General features: G+C 41.2%; 2 protein-coding genes across 4 annotated transcripts; both read right to left on the bottom strand.

Annotated features, from left to right (window-relative positions):
* Positions 1–2,278: 2,278 nt before the first annotated feature.
* LOC116352843 (zinc finger protein 239-like) lies at positions 2,279–9,023 on the bottom strand. Of its 2 annotated transcripts, none has more exons than XM_031822128.1 (3): positions 8,480–9,023; positions 4,640–4,829; positions 2,279–3,557 (listed from the first exon to the last, which is right to left on the bottom strand). In XM_031822128.1, the coding sequence occupies exons 1-3, from the start codon at positions 8,486–8,488 to the stop codon at positions 2,632–2,634; spliced, it is 1,125 nt and encodes a 374-aa protein (XP_031677988.1). In that variant the 5' UTR covers positions 8,489–9,023; the 3' UTR covers positions 2,279–2,631. The 2 variants fall into 2 exon arrangements, with proteins under 2 accessions (XP_031677988.1, XP_031677989.1); XM_031822129.1 differs by having other exon boundaries at positions 4,652–4,829; positions 8,480–9,022.
* Positions 9,024–9,958: 935 nt separating this feature from the next.
* LOC109879912 (zinc finger protein 501-like) lies at positions 9,959–21,092 on the bottom strand. Of its 2 annotated transcripts, XM_031822124.1 has the most exons (3): positions 20,811–21,092; positions 14,907–15,084; positions 9,959–14,521 (listed from the first exon to the last, which is right to left on the bottom strand). In XM_031822124.1, exons 1-3 carry the CDS (start codon positions 20,817–20,819, stop codon positions 13,371–13,373), a joined length of 1,338 nt encoding a protein of 445 aa, XP_031677984.1. In that variant the 5' UTR covers positions 20,820–21,092; the 3' UTR covers positions 9,959–13,370. The 2 variants fall into 2 exon arrangements, with proteins under 2 accessions (XP_031677984.1, XP_020327700.2); XM_020472111.2 differs by lacking the exon at positions 20,811–21,092 and having other exon boundaries at positions 12,826–14,521; positions 14,907–19,166.
* Positions 21,093–21,244: the final 152 nt, after the last annotated feature.

The raw sequence follows: 21,244 nt of genomic DNA, 5'->3' as shown, positions 1-21,244 counted from the left end.
TTCTTCGGTATTATGGCGGTTTGCATACAATTATTATTGGTGCATGCTGCCACCTACTGATTTGTCTTTTTTTATCAGCTTACTATTTTCATTACACTTCGTGACAAAAATTGCCCAGCCAACTAACCCTACCACATTAAAACTTCATAATTATTCCACATCTTTGGCCCTCTGATCCTACACCAGGCCAACAGCCTGGGAGGACGGGATATTATCCTTCAAAACACCTTGTAACTCTGCAGTAAAATATTGTACACCCAAGTTCTTTGCAGCTGCCACCACAACATCTATCCACTGTGTTTTACATGATATTCCTGTGGTACAGTTGACAACCATGGCCATGAAAACAAAAAACAACCTTACTGAAGCATGTTATTTCTATCATTCTCTACTGACCTCGGCCTAATCACAGAGATCCTCTCAGGATCCTTCACCTTGGACCCATCTTCCTCTACTACTCCCTTCACTGCCTCAGCATACAACACCTTCTGCACTACTGTGATCCTGGTAACCTCAACCTGTCTTTCTCTCACTGGACACATCTGATCTCCAGCACCATGTGTACCCCTACAGTTTATACACACAACGTTTTACATCAATACTACACATTCCTTTCTCTCAGGTCCTCCTACACACTTCTCACATCTAGGAATCTCCCTGATACACACTGCTGGAAGGAAGTAGTCAAGGAGGGGAGTTTGTGTTTATACGGGAAGTACCCCCCCCCCCCCCCCACTTACCATCAAATGCTAACTAGCATAACAGCAGACAGCAGACATCATGCAAGACAACAACCCCTAAAAAGCTCCTGCACATCATCTCCAGCTGACACCTTTGCTAGGTATTGTCATTTCAAATCTTGCCCATGACAGGTCACAGAATTGTCAATTTAAAGAAATGTAGCCAATTTATTCATTACTATGTTTAGCTTACATTAGATAGTTAATCCAGAGATTCTTTAATGCTAGATCATTGATTGCAAGATATTAGCTCTTGTCTTTTAATAAATGCATAATGGTAAACCTAGACACTTGCCTCTTATAGTATTCTGAGTGGTGACTCAAGGCTTGTTACCTTGACTAGATTCATTGATACAATTATGGGTCTTTAGCATCACGTAATATTGGAGTCAAAAAGTTCTTCACTCTTCTTCACTCTTCACCTTCTTCTGGCAACGGTCCATACTTGGTCCATTACTATTTTTAATTTGCTTTAATGATCTTCACATTTTCCAAATGTGTATTTTTGTCCTGTTTCATCAATCTGATAAATACATTACATTATCAAAGTATGTTTGTCTATTTGAATCTTTTTCTCGCTCTTCCGTTGACATCAAAGTCCTGAGGCATGGAGTGACCTCTGAAGAGTGGAGATCAGGGTGGAGGTGGTAGCCAATGATGGGGTGGGGGTGCGGTTTGGGGTTCTCCCCGTCCGAGGCCTGGCCACTTTTTAAAGGTAATTTTTTATGACATTTCAGAACCACTTGTCAAACCAAGTTAAAAATGTATAATTCTTATTTTTAAAGCAATGACAGGCAATTCTGATATGCATCCTAGATTTAAAAGTTCACATTTCTGTCGATCTGAACATTCTGATATTGTGTCTGATGGATAGCTATGAATCTAATATTTCCAATGATATATGATTACAGGGTAAACATGAGTATAACCTGATGCTGACATTGTCATGTGGGTAAAACCCCAATGGGAAAACTGAATGGGATGGAGGGATGAATAGAAATAGTGATAACACACAGAATGCTACTATTTCTGCAGTGATAGAACACATTTTACACTCCAGGGACACAGTGATTCATTTTCTTTTAAGGTCTATGAGACATTTTCACCCCGACTGAGCCCCCTGGCTCATTTTAAATGTGTGTATCTTTGTGTATTGTTAGATATTACTGCAATGTTGGAGCTAGGAACACAAGCATTCATACATCTGCAATAACATCTGCTAAATATGTGTATGTGACCAATAAAATCTGCTAAATATGTGTATGTGACCAATACAACTTGATGATGAAACTGTGTATTTGTGTACGAGTACAAGTGCATAGGTTTGTGTGTGTGGGTTTGTAATTGGTGGAGGGTGGTATGTGCATTAACATTGGTGAAGTAACACATTAAACATTGGTTTAGGTGTTATTACATGATCGGTTGAAGATATTACATTTTTCATAAAAAGTGGTTACATGATACTGTAACTTACTACATTAAATAGAGAAGTTATTACTATAACAATTTAACATTGTATCATATTAACCAACAAGATATTACATTTCCCGGTTTTATTACATTATAAATCTGAAAGTTATTACATTAACCGTTGTCACAAGACACAGTATGCATAGATCTTACTTTGACCTCATGAATATTATTATTCAATGCATCATTGATTCGTTTTAGGAGTACGTAAACACACACGTTGACTATGACATTCTATGGTAACATTTATCCATTCAAATCCCAATGTGCGATATTACATAGACACAGGGGAGACCTGATCCTAGATCAGAGATGCATATTATGCTGCACAGAGGTTACCATGGTGATCAGACTAAGGCAACTGTCTAAGAATGGGAGATGGATATGACTGTTCACTAGATGTTTTCTACTGATCCTTTATTTAGGGATCTGGAACCGGTGTCAGATAGGAGGGAGAGGAAATATGGCACATTTCTGCTTTCTGGTGTTTTTTCATTGGCCCTAAATGAGCAAAGCTCTTTCCACATAGACAGACATAAGGTTTCTCTCCGGTGTGTGTTCGTTGGTGTGTATTTAGGGTCCATGATAGACTGAAACTCTTCCCACACTGATCACAGCTATAAGGTTTCTCTCCAGTGTGTGTTCGCTGGTGTCTATTCAGGTGTTCTGATAGCGCAAAGCTCTTCTCACACTGATCACAGCTATAAGGCTTCTCTCCAGTGTGTGTTCGCTGGTGTCTATTCAGGTGTCCTGATAGAGCAAAGCTCTTCCCACATAGACAGACATAAGGCTTCTCTCCAGTGTGTGTTACCAGGTGTGTAGTCAGCTCTCCTGACCGAGCAAAGCTCTTCCCACACTGATTACAGCTATAAGGCTTCTCTCCAGTGTGTACACGCTGGTGTATGCTTAGAATTCCCGTGTTAGCAAAGCTTTTCCCACAGTCAAGGCAGGGGTAAGGCTTCTCCCCTGTATGCATTCTCAGATGAGATTTGAACGTGTTAGAAGCAGAAAAATTCTTCCCACACTGTGAGCATCTGTAAGGTTTCTCTCCTGTATGAATTCTCAGATGAGATTTGAAGGCGTTAGAAGCAGCAAAACTCTTCCCACACTGAGAGCAGCAGTACGGTTTCTCTCCGGTGTGACTCCGTTGGTGCATTATGAAACCACTCCTGCTAGTGAAACTCTTCCCACAGTCAGAGCAGCAGTGGTGAGGTTTCTTCCCTGTACGTCTGTGCTTTTTGAGGTGTTCTGATCGGGAGAGACTCTTCTCTACCTTGTCACAAACATGTTGTTGAGGCTCCCCAAATAAGTCCCTACCATTGAGAGAGCGACAGTTAAGGGTGTCCCCTGCGAAAACAAAAAGACATTGAATGAATAGTTTTTGGAAATATGGGTCCATAAACATATCACCATCGATATACACTCAGTAGCCAGTTTATTAGGTACACTACCCTGTTCATGAAAATAGACCACTCCTACAGACAGTGTCACGCGGCTGTGGCTTGCTATATAAAGCAGGCAGACAGGCCTTCAGTTACTGTTTGATTGAACATTAGAATTGGCAAAGCAAGTGACGTAAGCGACCTGAGTGTCGATGCCAAGTGAGCTGGATCCAGTATCTCAGGAACGTCCGACCTCCTGGACTTTTCACGCACGACAGTGTCTAGGGTTTACCAAGAATGGTGCGACAAACAAAAAACATCCAGTCTGAGGTAGTCCTGTGGGTGAAAACAGCTTGTTGACGAGAGAGGTCGAAGGAGAATGGCAAGAATTGTGCAAACAGAAAAATAACGGCGCAGTACAACCGTGGTGTGCAGTGTGGCATCTTGGAATGCACAACTGGTCGATCCTCGTCACTGATGAGCTATTTAAGTAGACGACTACACTGTTCCACTACTATCAGCTAAAAACAAGAAGAAGCTACTCCAGTAAGAATGCAATCACCAACACTGGACAATTAAGGAGTGGAAAAACATTACCTGGTCCGGCAAATCCCAGTTCCTGTTGCGTCATGCTGATAAGAGTCAGGACTGGGTGTAAGCAGGATGAGTTCATGGCACAGCTGGTTGTCAACGATACAGGATGTTGGTGATGGTGTACTGGTGTGGGGAATGTTTTTCCTGGCACAAGTTAGGTCCCTTGATACCAATTCAGCAACATTTTAACGCCACAGTGCTGACCAAACCCAATAGAGTATCTTTGGGATGAGATGGAATGGACTGTTGGCAGCACGAATGTGCCACCGTCCAATCTGCAGCAATTGCGTGATTCCATTGCGTCAGCATGAAGAATTCAGGATGTTCTGGAGGAAAAGGGGGGTCCGATCGGGTACTAGATAGGTGTACCTAATAAACTGGCCAATGAGTATATATTGTTTATCAATCAATTAACAGAAGTTGCAGAAGCAGATTGCAGTCTAATCCACACACCATTGTTCTTACTTGATGAAATCAAGTCTTCCTCCTCGTGTCCCCCTCTCAAAGTTCCACTCTGCCCTGGTGTTTTCCTGCAGTCGACCAGCCTCACAGACACCATCTTCAGACCCAGCAGTAAGGCAATATCAGGAGAGTTGCGACCAGGGGACTCCGGCAGGTTGGAGGGGGACGTACTAGCTCTGTCCTGGTGACCACAGGAAGAATTGTACATAGAATATCATTAGACCAAACATTTGATTACTTTAGTCTAAATCTCTGATTGGTGCATCCTTATATCTCCTTTCTCTTTTAGTGTGTAATTGTTCACTACTTTCCACAAATGTACAGATTTTTTCAAATGGAAGTGGTTTATATATATTTTTACTCTTTGTACAAATGCCAAAACTGATGACACTTGGAATGCCCCATTTTATGTTCAGAACCTTGATTGAGCGTTCATTGGAGTTGAACACATCTTTCACCCCTGAGTTAGTCTTGGTTAACCCAGAACTAAAGTCTCACGTAAATGGTCAGCCGCTCTATTCAGTTCTGGGTTCATACACGTTAGGAGAGATGAGGAGATGTTAGAACGAGGAACGGAACCAGAATGAGGAGCTCCCCTGTCTCTTTCAAGATACGGGCCGAATGTCCCCTCCCCTTCCGAAATGTGAAAGATGGTAACACCTGCTAAATCATGATCTGTTCAAATAACCAGTGATGAAAAACCTAAACACCAGACCTATTGCTACTAGTTATCCCACTTGGAGCATGTTGAGAAAAATGTCAGTCTCATAGTTTCAGTATCCTTATACAGTACATACATAGAAGAAACCATCAGATATGGGGGTATTGTAACATGTAGTAGAAGCCTACAGTAAAAAGGTATTGGTGTAGCCTGGTGCAATTTCTGCCCCATGTAACATTGCTCAAGATCCACTTTTCTATGTGACTTGTTACTGTAACAGCATCCACATCTAAAATGGTTGGTTTACAACGTATCAACAACATTCAGATAATAAGTTGATTATACCACCCAAGTATTTCAGCAGTGCATGTACACTACATCATTTCAAATGGGTTTTACATTTCTATTTAACTGAAAGTAAACTAGACACTATATCATTTTAGTTTCGTAGCTCAGATTTAAGCAGATTGATTAAATGATTGTTAAAATGTCTTAACAAACAACAGGAAGATATTTTCAAAAGTAATCAACTGAAAATGGCCTAAGAGTTTTGAAACAGATTTTTGTGCTTAGAGTTGTGAAAATGTACCACATACTTGTGAAAATTGCACCAAAGACAATTAGCAGAGTCATGTGATAGTGGGAGAATCCACCGTATGTTTTATAACAGCCATTTCCCTTCAAATCAGTGAAGGGAAGTGAACAAGTGCACAGTTAGGGAGGAAGGAAAGAAAGATAACTAGGGATTCCTTAACATTATCTTGGCAGAAGCAGAGCTAGCGTGAGGGCCACGTAGGACTGTTCCTGCAGATACAAAGAAACAAATTGACAATCGATAAAATGCAATGGTGTTTGTTGTCCGTAGTTTATGCCTGCCCATACCATAACCCCACCGCCACCATGGGGCACTCTGTTCACAATGTTGACATCAGCACGCCGCTCGCCCGCAAAATACACATGGTGGCGGTGGAAGCAAGCTAATAGCAGCTGTGTTGTTGCAGAACAACAGAGTTTCTGACTCGTTCAGATAGAACTCTGAGATTCAGCTGAAATATGTCAGCATTGTAAAATGCTACAAAAAGGAGGTTGGTTCCTAATGGACAGAATTATGCCTGTGAGAGCGAGTATTTATAAAATGTAATAAAATCTGTTGAACCTACACATTTAGTCAATCCGACATTTTTTAAATGACATGGTCACTTTATGGTAGCTAGATGCTTGTTTTAAATCTGACTTCTAGACTTGAGGTATGTGGGCGTAGAAAATACTCTGAAAACTCAATTGCTAAAGACCCTGTTAGAAATCCGGTATATGGTACTCCGTAACGGCTGGACAGATCATGATGAGGTGGGGAGTGTGTTGTGTTTATCCAAGCAAGTTCATTTGCGAGATTTCATCGACATTGGCGTCATAATGGCTTAGATTCGATGGTAGGGAAATTGTACTTTAACATTGAGCTTCAACCAATGCATACTCCGCGAGACTACAACATAATGGAATAGAACTAAATAATATGAAAAATGTTGCAAAAGTGAGACGTAACATGCATCATTGGTGTGGCCTCTCAATGGCCAATACATATCATCAGCAATCCAGGGTTTATATACATCATTGGTGTAGCCTATGTTTAACTATTTCTCCATGGTTCTGACTTGACCTGCTAACCATTGCTTCCTGACGGGCCGCCCCCAGGTGGTGAGGGTAGGCAACAACATCTCCACCCCGCTGATCCTCAACACTGGGGCCCCACAAGGGTGCGTTCTGAGCCATCTCCTGTACTCCCTGTTCACCCACGACTGCGTGGCCACGCACGCCTCCAACTCAATCATCAAGTTTGCGGACGACACAACAGTGGTAGGCTTGATTACCAACAACGACGAGACGGCCTACAGGGAGGAGGTGAGGGCCCTCGGAGTGTGGTGTCAGGAAAATAACCTCACACTCAACGTCAACAAAACTAAGGAGATGATTGTGGACTTCAGGAAACAGCAGAGGGAACACCCCCCTATCCACATCGATGGAACAGTAGTGGAGAGGGTAGCAAGTTTTAAGTTCCTCGGCATACACATCACAGACAAACTGAATTGGTCCACTCACACAGACAGCATCGTGAAGAAGGTGCAGCAGCGCCTCTTCAACCTCAGGAGGCTCATCACCGCCTGGTACGGCAACTGCTCCGCCCACAACCGTAAGGCTCTCCAGAGGGTAGTGAGGTCTGCACAACGCATCACCGGGGGCAAACTACCTGCCCTCCAGGACACCTACACCACCCGATGTTACAGGAAGGCCATAAAGATCATCAAGGACAACAACCACCCGAGCCACTGCCTGTTCACCCCGCTATCATCCAGAAGGTGAGGTCAGCACAGGTGCATCAAAGCTGGGACCGAGAGACTGAAAAACAGCTTCTATCTCAAGGCCATCAGACTGTTAAACAGCCACCACTAACATTGAGTGGCTGCTGCCAACACACTGACACTGACTCAACTCCAGCCACTTTAATAATGGGAATTGATGGGAAATGATGTAAAATATATCACTAGCCACTTTAAACAATGCTACCTAATATAATGTTACATACCCTACATTATTCATCTCATATGCATACGTATATACTGTACTCTATATCACCTACTGCATCCTTATGTAATACATGTATCACTAGCCACTTTAACTATGCCACTTTGTTTACATACTCATCTCATATGTATATACTGTACTCGATACCATCTACTGTATCTTGCCTATGCTGCTCTGTACCATCACTCATTCATATATCTTTATGAACACATTCTTTATCCCCTTACACTGTGTATAAGACAGTAGTTTTGAAATTGTTAGTTAGATTACTTGTTGGTTATTACTGCATTGTCGGAACTAGAAGCACAAGCATTTCGCTACACTCGCATTAACATCTGCTAACCATGTGTATGTGACAAATAAAATTTGATTTGATTGATTTGATTTTTGTATCATCAATCTGTGTGCGATTGACTAGTGGGCTACTTTGCTGAAATAACCACCATGGTTTATGTTGTTTCGTTTCTTTTGATGTTCCACATCTATGCGTTCCACTTGAACGCATAGATGTGGAACATCAAAAGAAACGAGACCTAGACGTTGTATACACCACAGTAAGGACACTGTTCATAACAGTCAACCAAACTTACCCGATCCATCTAGGGAGCGATTCTTTCTTCAAATAAAAAACCATGAAAGTAAAGGTGTACGCTAGAGTTACGTTCCTTGTTACGGCGTTCAGATAAAGAAAAGCTAGACCAGCGCAATCAAACGTCCTTTTACATATCAAACTGGATTTAAGCTGTGACAAACAAACGTCTCATTGAGACTAATTTTACATCAGAAAGATCCTGTGAAATTTTATTTGGTTTGAAAACTCGACAGACGGTAACAAAGTACTTCCTGTTGATGCTTTTCGGCATCTTCTGTGGTGTTTAAGAGGTGCCGCCACCTACTGTATATAGTCATCAACACCTCTCTTCAAGTGGGTGAGGCGGTTCAGGGAGTATAATTTATTGCTAGAAAATAACTGTTTGTATTCCCTCATATATATTATGTTAAATCAATGACAAATGTAGACGATTTTTGGTATAATCACGTAATTCATCTATTTAAACTGTAAATGATTAGATGCATCACGTTGTCAATGATTGTAAATGCATTTTGTCCACGTGTGGTTGTATTGTTGGCAGATACAATAAAAATCACACATCCTAAGGTATTTATATAAACAACTAAAATAGCTTGCAGCCTCTGACTGGCTGTGTTTTGCTGGAAGGTGGCAGGCTGAATATGAGATGTCTTGTTATTGTCTTTCAAAAGGCTCGATGGCTTTCTATGGTTTATTTATTATGGATCCCCATTACTTCCTGCCAAGGCAGCAGCTACTCTTCCTGGGGTTTATTATGGATCCCCATTACTTCCTGCCAAGGCAGTAGCTACTCTTCCTGGGGTTTATTATGGATCCCCATTACTTCCTGCCAAGGCAGCAGCTACTCTTCCTGGGGTAAAGCAACATTAAGGCAGTTATATACAATTTAAAATATTACATGACAATTCATACCACTTTTCACAACACATTGTGTTCCCTCAGGCCACTTCTCTACTATCACATATCTATAATGCAAAATCAATGTGTACATGTGTGTATGTGCGTCTCTTCACAGTCCCTGCTGTTACATAAGGTTTATTTGTATCCGTTTTTTTAATCTGATTCTACTGCTTGTATCAGTTACCTGATGTGGAATAGAGTTCCATGTAGCCAATGCTCTGTGTAGTACTGTGCCACTCCAATAAGCTGTTCTGGACTTGGGGACTGTGAAGAGACCTTCGGTGGCATGTGTAGTGGGGTATGCATAGGTGTCCGAGCTGTGTGCTAGTAGTTTAAACAGACAGCTCGGTACATTCAGCTTGTCAACACTTCCTACAAAACAAGTAGTGATGAAGTCAATCTCTCCTCCACTTTGAGCCATGAGAGATTGACATGCATATTAATGTTAGCTCTCCATGTACATCTAAGGGCCAGCCATGCTGCCCTGTTCTGAGCCTATTTACATTTTCCGAGGTCCCTACTAAACAGTAGTCCAGGTGTGACAGAACTAGAGCCTGTAGGATCTGCCACTATGATGTGATTTTCAATTGCATTTAATGTCAAACACTTATCATCAAAACAGTATCATGCTTTTAAAACTCACTTCACTGTGAAAATACAGTTGAAGAAAGAAATCCAACAGCAGGTTGTTTCAAAGCCCTAACACAACAAAATGGACAGCCTTTAAGGTGATGATTATTTCAAAACATCTATATGCAAATTAGAGTTATGAGTCCAAGCCGAACCCCCCCCCCCAAAAAAAAAACTGTATAAAAATTATGATTGTGCCTTTATACAATACTTAGCCTACCACATATTACGCACGGCAGAAAAATGTGAAAATAAATGTTAAAAATAAACATTTAAGATCTCTTGTGTGTTTGAGTGTGGATTGTATTATTATGCATACTAGATGAACTGATTACCTTATGCTACATTCAAACATCTGTGAGAAATTGTATAGACCTAGGAGATGCGGTTGGTTCATTGATAGTGCAGGGCGGCTTACAGTTAGCCTACAATTATAGTGAATTTGTTTTTAGTAGGGACTTTTTTCTATTCATATTTTATTTAATAGGATGACACATTCCCTTTAGCTATACAGAATATCTCAGTCCCATATGTTTCCATCTCCTCCTCGCTCTCCTTTATTCCTTTCCTGAGCGCCTTCTTCCTTCTTGATGTTCCCCAACAGATTTCACTTGGTTTCCCAAATTAAGCATTGGGTAGCTACAGGAACAGGGTTGGAGAGCCCATGGCATACAGTGTTTGGGGGGGAATAACACCTGTTGCGCAGAGAGCACATGCTCCTCAAACAGTGGTTGATGTGTGGAGTGAAATAAGTGTTTTTATATTTATTTCTCAGCTGCTCATATTAAGCACATGCTCTGCAAAAATAAAAGAGTAGCCTACCTGGTCGGTGTGCTGCCACCATTTGCTGTTCAAGTGCATAAGGATGACATGTCTTTTTCCCCTGTTCATTTGATAATGGGCCATTCTAAATCAGAACAAATTTTACCCATTAGTAAAGAAAATATTAAATTGAGAATAGTCTGTTGGGTGAAAATCTGACCACAGCTTCTTTTTTTTTGTAACTTCCCAAAATCATCAATAGGCTATAATCGCATCATGCAGCCCATATAGAATGTCTTTGAAATCATAACATAAGGTTTATCATTTACAACTAAAGTTGCCAAATAACTCTAAAACTAGTGTATAGGACCTTTTTAAAATGATCACTTTTACATTCAACAAAGCCACTTCATATTCGCTCTGGAATGGGAAAAATATCCTATTTTATTCAGCTAAGATCAATTGTATTCTTCTTACTATGAAAATTTAATAACGACATAGGCCTTATAAGCATCTTTTGTCAGCTAAATGAACAAGCCTACAGCCTTTGCAGGAAGCATGTCTGCATCCCACTGCTGGCTGGCTTCTGAAGCTAAGCAGGATTGGTCCTGGATGGGAGAGCAGATGCTGCTGGAAGTGGTGTTGGAAGGCCAGTTAGGAGGCACTCTTTCCTCTGGTTTAAAACAAATATCTCAATGCCCCAGGGCAGTGATTTGGGACATTGCCCTGTATAGGGTGCTGTCTTTCGGACTGGACGTTAAACGGGTGTCCTGACTATCTGGTCACAAATATCCCATGGCACGTATTGTAAGAGTAGGGGTGTTAACCCTGGTGTCCTGGCTAAATTCCCAACCTGGACCTCATATCATCACAGTCACCTAATCATCCCAGGCTTCCAAATGGCTCATTCATCCCCCCTCCTCTGCCCTGTAACTATTCCCCAGATCGTTGCTGTAAATTAGAATATGTTCTCAGTCAATTTACCTGGTAAAATAAGGGTTAAATAAACTATGGCATGGAGCATAACCAGATAATATACAGCAGGCCAACTCATATTCTGTTCATCTGAAATACATTTGCTTCATATCATAATATTTTGTTAGTCCTGACTAAAATAAATCATGGATTTTTTTGTGATGGTGTAAATTAAATAGATTTTAGACTTGATTTTTTTATTTCATGTAATGTTTCGAAGGTGTGAATCAGCAGCTTGTATGTGTGGAGACCTGGAGATGCTAAACATGCTCGTGTTAATGGTCAATACCTGTGAGACTGGCAGTCTGCATAACAATAACCGACTGACAAAATGTCACAGCCCTAAGTGGGACAACATTCCACAGGCCACAACGAACAGCCTGATCAACTCTATGCAAAGGAGATGTGTCATGTTGCATGAGGCAAATGCGGGTCACACCAGATGCTGACTGTTTTTCTCATCCACTCCCCTAGGTTGTTTTTAAGGTATCTGTGACCAACAGATGTATATCTGTATTCTCAGTCATGTGAAATCCATAGATTAGGACCTAATGAATTTATTTCAATGACTGATTTCTTTACATGAACTGTAACTCAGTCAAACCTTTGAAAATGTTGCGCTTTATATTTTTGTTCAGAGCAGATGATCAGGATAGTGTAGAGTACTATTTGCCAGAAGAGGTGAGGTCTTGCAATGAGCTATATGACTGTACTTCTGATTCTAATTCTCAAGAGGAAAGTTAAAACCCTCAGCCACAAGGTCACTGAGACGGACCAACAGGGGATCGTCTGAAAGGAACTGACATGCAGGGATGGGATTTAAGGATTTTGGTCACTGGCCAGCAGACCGCAACGTCTACTAGCCCGGGGCACATTTGGGACCTAAATCTGTGGCATTCGTTGTTTGTAAAGGCAAAATGTCACTGCTGTGCCGGGCTAGTTTGGCACCTTTTCTACTAGCCCAATCTGAAAAGTATTAGCCTTGGGATAGCTTAATTTCCATCCCTGCTGACGTTTCTAACTGATTTCACAGGTCATTTGACTAATCGTGTACAACAGAAGCACTCTGGAACAAAACCGATTTTGTAGTTTGTATTGGAAAAACATCGAGTCCACTAGTCCTTTGTGAGCTAGTTAGCCAACTAGTTAATGTTAGCTCACTGTTTGTGTAATCAGACTTTTCCAAGTGGTGACATGTTAGCTAGCCCACTAAGGCAGGGATATTTAGCTAATGTTTAGCTAGCTATGTTAGTTAACATTAGCTCAACATTCGTGTAGTCAGATTTTTTACGTGGTGACGTGCTAACTAACTACTGTTGCCCTAGTGCTGGGCTAAAGTTAGCAAGTCTGACTACACGAACGGCGAGTTAACGTTATCTAGCTGGCTAGCTCACAAAGGACTTGTCAATCATGAAATGTCAGTCATTATGCTGTCCTATGCTGGTTTTCTTTTTACCTGTAAGGAAGGTAACGTGCGTTACACACACAACTAACGTTAGTCAGTGGCTTTCTAGCTAACGTACATTTTTAGAAGCCCCTAGCTAGCCAACCACTGATCTTTGACACACCCAACATGGCTTGTTGGCAGCAATCAACAGGGCTTACCTGCACTGCATATCTATCTAATGTTTCTCTGCAGTGTGTGTTTGGTGGTGTCTAATCATGTTGTAAGCTACAGCAAAGCTTTTCCCACACTGATCACAGCTATAAGGCTTCTCCCCAGTGTGTGTTCGCTGGTGTGTATTCAGGGTGGAAGCTACAGCAAAGCTTTTCCCACACTGATCACAGCTATAAGGCTTCTCTCCAGTGTGTTTTCGATAGTGTCTAATCAGGGTGGAAGCTACAGCAAAGCCCTTTCCACACTGGTAACAGCAATAAGGCTTCTCTCCAGTGTGTGTTCTCTGGTGTATAGTTCGTTTATCTGATAGAGCAAAGCTCTTCCCACACTGATCACAGCTATAAGGTTTCTCTCCAGTGTGTGTTCGCTTGTGTCTATTCATGGTGGAAGCTCGAGCAAAGTTCATCCCACACTGATCACAGCTATAAGGCTTCACTCCAGTGTGTGTTAGCTTGTGTGTTGTCAGGTTGCCTGACTGATTGAAGCTTTTCCCACACTGACCACAGCTATAAGGCTTCACTCCAGTGTGTATACGCTGGTGTATAGTTAGGGCTTTTGATAGAGCAAAGCTCTTCCCACACTGATCACAACTATAAGGCTTCTCTCCTGTGTGTGTTCGCAGGTGTCTAGTCAGCTCTCTTGACTGAGCAAATCTCTTCCCACACCGATCACAGTTATAAGGTTTCTCTCCAGTATGTGTTCGCTGGTGGGAATTTAAGGTCCCAGATTGACTGAAGCTCTTTCCACACTGACCACAGCTATAAGGCTTCTCTCCTGTGTGTGTTCGCAGGTGTATGTTTAGGGCTCCCAAATAAGAAAATCTTTTCCCACAATCAAGGCAGGGGTAAGGCCTCTCCCCTTTATGAATTCTCAGATGAGATTTGAAGGTGTTAGAAGCAGCGAAACACTTCCCACACTGTGAGCAGCAGTACGGTTTCTCTACGGTGTGAATAATGAAGCCACTCTGGCTTGTAAAACTCTTCCCACAGTCAGAGAAGCAGTGGTGAGGTTTCTTTCCTATACATCTCTGCTGGTGTTTCTTGAGACGTTCTGATCTGGAGAGACTCTTCTCTGTCTTGTCAGCAACATGATATGGTTGAAGCGCCCCAGATGATAAGCCCCTCCCACTGCGAGAACGGCGGTTAGGGGTGTCCCCTGTGAAACAAAAACATTGAATAACTAGGTTTTGGAAATATGGATCGATAAACAAATACTATAACAATTTAAAATAATGTTTTTTACCAAACGCTCTTATCCAGAGTGACTTACAGGACCAATTAGGGTTAAGTACCTTACTCAAGGGCAGACAGATTTTCCACCTAGTCGGCTCAGAGATCCAAACCAGAAAGCTTTCTATTTGTGGCCCAATGCTCTAAACCAAGACTACCTGCCTCTCTTATCATCAATACACTCAGTGGCCAGTTTATTAGGTATACCACCCTCCGTTCACAAAATTCAATCGACAATAAACTGAGTGTTTTACTGTTTATAAATCAATTGAGCAGATTGTAGTCTAATCCACACACCCCATTGTTCTTACTTGATGAAATCAAATCTCCCTCCTCGTGTCCTTCTCTCACAGTTCCACTCTGCCCTGCTGTTTTCCTGCAGTCGACCAGCCACACAGACACCCTCTTCAGACCCAGCAGTAAGGCTCTACCGGGAGAGTTGTATCCAGGGGACTCCGGCAGGGAGGAGGGGGACGGACTAGCTCTGTCCTGGTGACCACAGGAAGAATTGTACATAGAATATCATTAGACCAAACATTTGATTACTTTAGTCTAAATCTCTGATTGATTGGGTGCATCCTTATTACACCGTTCTCCTGAAGTGTGTAATCGTTCACTGCTTTACACAAATGTCTAGTATTTTTTTTAAATCACTTTGGCAAATTTTTCAAATGGAACTTCTTATGTTAAGAGACTTTGATTGAGCATTCATTGGCGTTGAACAAATTAGCCGCTCAATTTAGTTCATACGTGTTAGGAGAGCTTAAGAGTTTATGGAAAGAGGAGCTAAAGAGTTTATGGAAAGAGGAGCTCCACCATCTCAAGATACAGGCCGAATGTCCCCTCCCCTTCCAAAATGTGAAAGATTGTAACAACTGCTAAATCACTATGCACCATAGGTATATTTCACTGGTCATCCCCAAAGCCAACACCTCCTTTGGCTGCCTTTCCTTCCAGTTCTCTGCTGCCAATGACTGGAACAAATTGCAAAAATCACTGAAGTTGGAGACTTACATTTACCTCACTAACTTTAAGCGTCAGCTGTCAGAGAAGCTTACCGATCGATGCAGCTCTACACAGCCCATCTGTAAATGGCCCATCCAACCAACTACCTACCTCATCCCCATATTTGTTTTTATTTTTCTGCTCTTTTGCACACCAGTATTTCTACTTGCACATCCTCATCTGCACATATCACTCCAGTATAAATTGCTAAATTCTAATTACTTCACCACTATTGGCCTATTTATTGCCTTACCTCCTTACTTCATTTGCACATACTGTGTAGATTTTTCTATTGTGTTATTGACTTTGTTTATCCCATGTGTAACTGTGTTGTTGTTGTCACACTGCTTTGCTTGATCTTCCAACATAAATTAAAATAATGTGAATTTATACAATTCTCAAACTGTACTTAAACTTGACACTATACAATTTGTTTAGTAGTTAAGTTTTGAGCAATTTGATTAAATTATAGTTAAATGTATTGTTTACAAATTACTGGAAAATATTTTTTCATGTAATTAATTGTAAATGGCCTTTGGAAACATGTGTTTAGAACTGTGAAAATGTACCACATACTTCCAAAATGCAACAAAGTGATGGGAAAAAAAACTTCCCGGCCTTGGATTGGTAGAAGCATGGGCTCGTGGGTGTTCACACCATATGTTTTATACAAATAATTTCCTTTCAAAATCAGTGAAGTGAGCAAGTGACGACGTTGGAAGGAAAGATAATTAGGAATTCCTTAACATGGTATCTAGCCTACCAAAAGCATGCTGTAACACAATAAAACATGATGTAACACTATAGAACCTTATGTAACACTTACAAATTATTTAAACGCCTATGCAGAAATGGCTCCACCATTTCCTGGTTGCTAAAATTGCTAAGAAGTGCACTGTAGAGATTTGTTGTACCACCTAAACCGCTGTGAAATATATTTTCCATAACCCAAAATATTGTATTTTCAGATGTTTGTAGCTGGTGCACAAAAACGAAAGTAAGACTGAAAAACAAAATAAAAATGGGAAGCATAGAAATAACACACACAGAACAGATTTACTGATTCTTAGACTTGCTTTCAATGAGAATGACAGATCTATAACTGACATTGCTATGTGAATTCTCCCAAAAACAAAACATATTGCAGCTTTAACACTTTCAAACATGATTTAACACTAAGACATAGCAACATTGATATACAGTGCCTTTAGAAAGTATTCACACCCCATGGACTTTCCACATTTTGTTGCGTTACAGCCTGAATTAAAAATGGATACAATTGAGATTTGTCGTCCCTGGCCTACACACAATACCCCATAATGTCAAAGGGGAGTTATGTTTTTCCATTTAATTTGTCATTTTTTACAAATGAACATATAGACCATTTGTGGGCATAACTGAAAAAGCATGTGCGAGCAAGGAGGCCTACAAACCTGACTCAGTTCCACCAGCTCTGTCAGGAGGAATGGGACAATATTCCACCAACTTATTGTGGGAAGCTTGTGGAAGACCTGAAATGTTTGACCCAAGTTAAATTATTTAAAGGCAATGCTATGAAATACTAATTGAGTGTATATAAACTTCTGACCCACTGGGAATGTGATGGAAAAATAAAAAGCTGAAATAAATCCTTCTCTCTAGTATTATTCTGACATTTCACATTCTTAAAATAAAGTGGTGATCCTAACTGACCTAAGACGGGAACTTTTTTAATGAGGATTAAATGTCTGGAATTGTGAAAAACTGAGTTTAAATGTATGTGGCTATAAGGTATATGTAAACTTCTGACTTCAACGGTAGCCTCGCTACTGTTATTTTACTGCTGCTCTTTTGTTATTTGTTATTGTATTGTTGGTTAAGGGCTTGTAAGTAAGGTTGTTGTATTCGGCGCATGGGACAAATACAATTTGATTTGATTTCAGAAGACAACTAGCTTGATTGAGCCAAAGAGCAGGTGTTCTTAATCAAATGAAATTTGATTGGTCACATACACATATTTAGCAGATGTTATTGCAGATCTAGCGAGATGCTTGTGATCCTACTCCAACAGTGCAGTAGTATCCAACAACTCATAACAAGACACACAAATCTAAAATAATGAATGGAATTAAGAAATGTATAGCATATCTGGACAAGCAATGTCAGTGGCATTGATTGAAATGCAGTAGTATACAGTACATATGAAATTAGTAAAACAGTATGTCCAGTGACCAGTGATTCCATGACTATGTACATTGGGCAGCAGCATCTAAGGTGCAGGGTTGAGTAACGGTGGTAGCCAGCTAGGGATGGCTATTTAACAGACTGATGGCCTTGACATAGATGCTGTTTTTCAATCTCTCGGTCCCAGCTTTGATGCACCTGTACTGACCTCGCCTTCTGGATGATAGCGGAGTGAATGGGCCGTGGCTCGGGTGGTTGATGTCCTTGTGGTGATGAAACCCAACAGGATGCTCTCAATGGTGCATCTGTAAAAGTTTGACGGTCTTAGGGGCCAAGCAGAATCTATGCAGCCTCCTGAGGTTGATGAGGTGCTGTTGCACCTTCTTCACCACGCTGTCTGTGTGGGTGGACCACTTCAGATAGTCAGTGATGTGTACACAAAGGAACTTGAAGCTTTTCACCTTCTTCACTGCGCTCCCGTTGATGTGGATACGGGTGTGTTCCCTCTGCTGTCTCCTGAAGTCCACCATCAGCTCCTTTGTTTTATTGAGGGAGGGGTTATTTTCCTGACACCACTCCGCCCGGGGCCTCACCTCCTCCCTGTAGGCTGTCTCATCTTTGTTGGTAATCAGACCTATAACTGTTGTTGTCGTCTGCATACTTGATGATTGAGTTGGAGGCGTTCGTGGCCACGCAGTCATGGGTGAACAGGGAGTACAGGAGGGGGCTGAGCACGCAACCTTATTGGGCCCCAGTGTTGAGGATCAGCATAGTGGAGGTGTTGTTTCCTACCTTCACCACCTGGGGGCAGCCCATCAGGAAGTCCAGGATCCCGTTGCACAGGTTAGGGTTCAGACCCAGGGCCCTGAGCTTAATGAGTTTGGAGGGTACTATGGTGTAGAAGGTTGATCTATAGTCAATGAACAGCATTCTTACATAGGTATTCCTCTCATCATATCTGCATAGTCACTTTAACCATATCTACATGTACATACTACCTCAATCACTTTGACTAACCAGTGTCTGTATGTAGCCTCGCTACTGTTATTTTTCACTGTCTTTTTACTGTTGTTTTGTTTCCTTACTTACCTATTGTTCACCTTGTACCTTTTTTGCACTTTTGGTTAGAGCCTGTAAGTAGGCATTTCATTGTATGGTCTACACCGGTTGTATTCGGTGCACGTGACAAATAAACTTTGATTTGATTTGTCCAAATGGGATAGGGCATTGTCATGGCGATTACATCGTCTGCGGATCTGTTGGGGCGGTAAGCAAATTGAAGTGGGTCTAGGGTGTCAGGTTAGGTGGAGGTGATATGATCCTTAACTAGCCTCAAAGCACTTCATGATGACAGAAGTGTAATGTTTTGTATACTCAGTGAAAAAAGTTTATTTCTTTCAAATTGTGTGCACAAATTTGTTTACATCCTGGTTAGTGAGCATTTCCCCTTTGCCAAGAATGCATCCACCTGACAGGTGTGGCATATCAAAAAGCTGATTAAACAGGATGATCATTACACAGTTGCGCCTTCTGCTAGAGACAATAAAAAGGCCACCCTAAAATGTGCCGTTTTTCAGCACAAAACAATGTGCCACAGATGTCTCAAGTTGAGGGAGAGTCCAGATGGAGCTGTAAATACAATCAAGCCTGTCTAATGGCAGAGTTGATCAGCACAGATATGGATCACAATGTCAAGAAGACAGGAGAAGGAGCATACTGGAATGTATTCTGGATGTTTGAAACTGAGGAGTTTGTTCTGATACTAGCCAGCATACATTTGCTCACTGCACATGTTTAAATGTGCATTTGTTTTCTCAGCTACAGTTTGAGTTGTCTTGTCTTGACAGTGAAATATGGCTAGCTCTTACCGTAGCTTCGACTATAGAGTGTGTTGAAAAAGCCTACTTGTAAGGTAGCAACGTGACAATTTGCCCAACGTTTGGTGTTGGTTTGTTGAACCGATGTAGTTAGCTAGCTATGTTTTGGAAACATTTAGGACTGACGTTTGGAAGTGAACTAACGTTAGCTACCTTGTGTTAGTCAGCTGTTGTCTGGCTAGAGCTAGCTAATGGTTGAAGTTGTGTAACAGACCTTACTTAAACAAATATAGCTAGCTACTTTAGCCTGTTCATTAGCTAGCTAGCATTCATCTGACTGGTGTTAGCTAGCTACAGAGGCTAGCTGCTGGACTTTGGACAAGCAAGCTAACTTCAGCTAACAGCAGCTGTGTTGTTGTAGAACAGTTACTGACCCGTTTAGATAACTCTTGAGATACGGCTAAAAATGTCAGAAATGCTACAAAAAGGAGCTCATTGTTGGTTCCTAATGGACAGAAATATGCATGTGAGAGCAATAAGTAATCAAATCTGTTGCACTTACAGATTGACTCAATCCGACATTTAAATCAAATGGTCACTTTATGGTAGCTCTTTTCTCGTTTTCATTTGACTTATATAATTTGAGCTAGATGGGAGTAAACTCTGACAACTCAATTGCTAAGGACCCTGTTAGAAGTTAAGAATGTTACTCCGTGACGGCTGGACAGCTCCTGAGAGGTGGGGAGTGTTGAGTTGATTTGCGAGATTCCAACGAGATTGGCTTCATAATGGCTTAGATATGATGGTAGGGAAATGTTAATTTGACATTGAGCTTCAACCAATGTATACTCAGCGCGACTACAACATAATGGAATAGAACTATAAAGTATGAAAAATGTTGCAAAAGTGAGACGTAACATGCATCATTGGTGTAGCCTCTCAATGGCCAATACATATCAGCAGCAAACCAGGATTTATAGACATCACTGGTGTAGCCCATGCTTAATTATTTATTTTTGCTTCTGACTTGACCTGCTGGTTGCGCATTGCTTGTATCATCAATCTGTGTGCGATGGGCTAGTGGGCTACTTTGCTGAAATAACCACCCTGATTTTATTTTGTCTAGACGTTCAAAAGGAACGCATAGATGTGGAAGATCAAAGGAAACGAGATCAAGACATTGTCTACACCACAGTAAGGACACTGTTCATAACTGTCAACCAAACTTACCCGATCCATCTTGGAAGCGATTCTTTCTTCAAATAAAAAACCATGAAAGTAAATGTGTACGCTAGAGTTACTTTCTTTGTCACGGCGTTCAGATAAAGAAAAGCTAGACCAGCGCAATCAAACGTCCTTTTAAATATCAATACTGGATTTAAATGGAGACAAATGTTACATCAGAACGATCCTGTGGAATTTATTTTAGTTTGAAAACGAGATAGTGGATGGTAACAAAGAACTTCCTGTTGATGCTTTTCGGCTTCTGCTGAGGTGTTTACGAGGTGCCGCCACCTACCGCACATAGTCATCAACACTTTAAGTGCCTGAAGCGGTTTAGGGAGTGTCATTTATTGCTAGAAAATAACTGTATTCCCTCAAATATATAGTGTTAACTTAATGGCAAAAATGTAGGCTATTTTTGAATAGTGGAGGCAGCGCCT

Source organism: Oncorhynchus kisutch, unplaced genomic scaffold, assembly GCF_002021735.2.
Source record: "Oncorhynchus kisutch isolate 150728-3 unplaced genomic scaffold, Okis_V2 scaffold4072, whole genome shotgun sequence".
Classification (NCBI taxonomy): domain Eukaryota; kingdom Metazoa; phylum Chordata; class Actinopteri; order Salmoniformes; family Salmonidae; genus Oncorhynchus; species Oncorhynchus kisutch.
This window is presented reverse-complemented; position numbering and strand designations above follow the sequence as displayed.

Excerpts from the sequence above, each read along its gene's own strand:
- LOC116352843 (XM_031822128.1), bottom strand. Across the intron at positions 3,558-4,639 it reads TTCATCAAGTAAGAACAATG|GGGACACCCTTAACTGTCGC; the intron begins GTGTGTGGATTA and ends TTGTTTTCGCAG.
- LOC109879912 (XM_020472111.2), bottom strand. The coding sequence starts at position 15,111 with ATGTACAATTCTTCCTGTGGTCACCAGGACAGAGCTAGTCCGTCCCCC. Across the intron at positions 14,522-14,906 it reads GGGAGATTTGATTTCATCAA|GGGACACCCCTAACCGCCGT; the intron begins GTAAGAACAATG and ends TTTGTTTCACAG.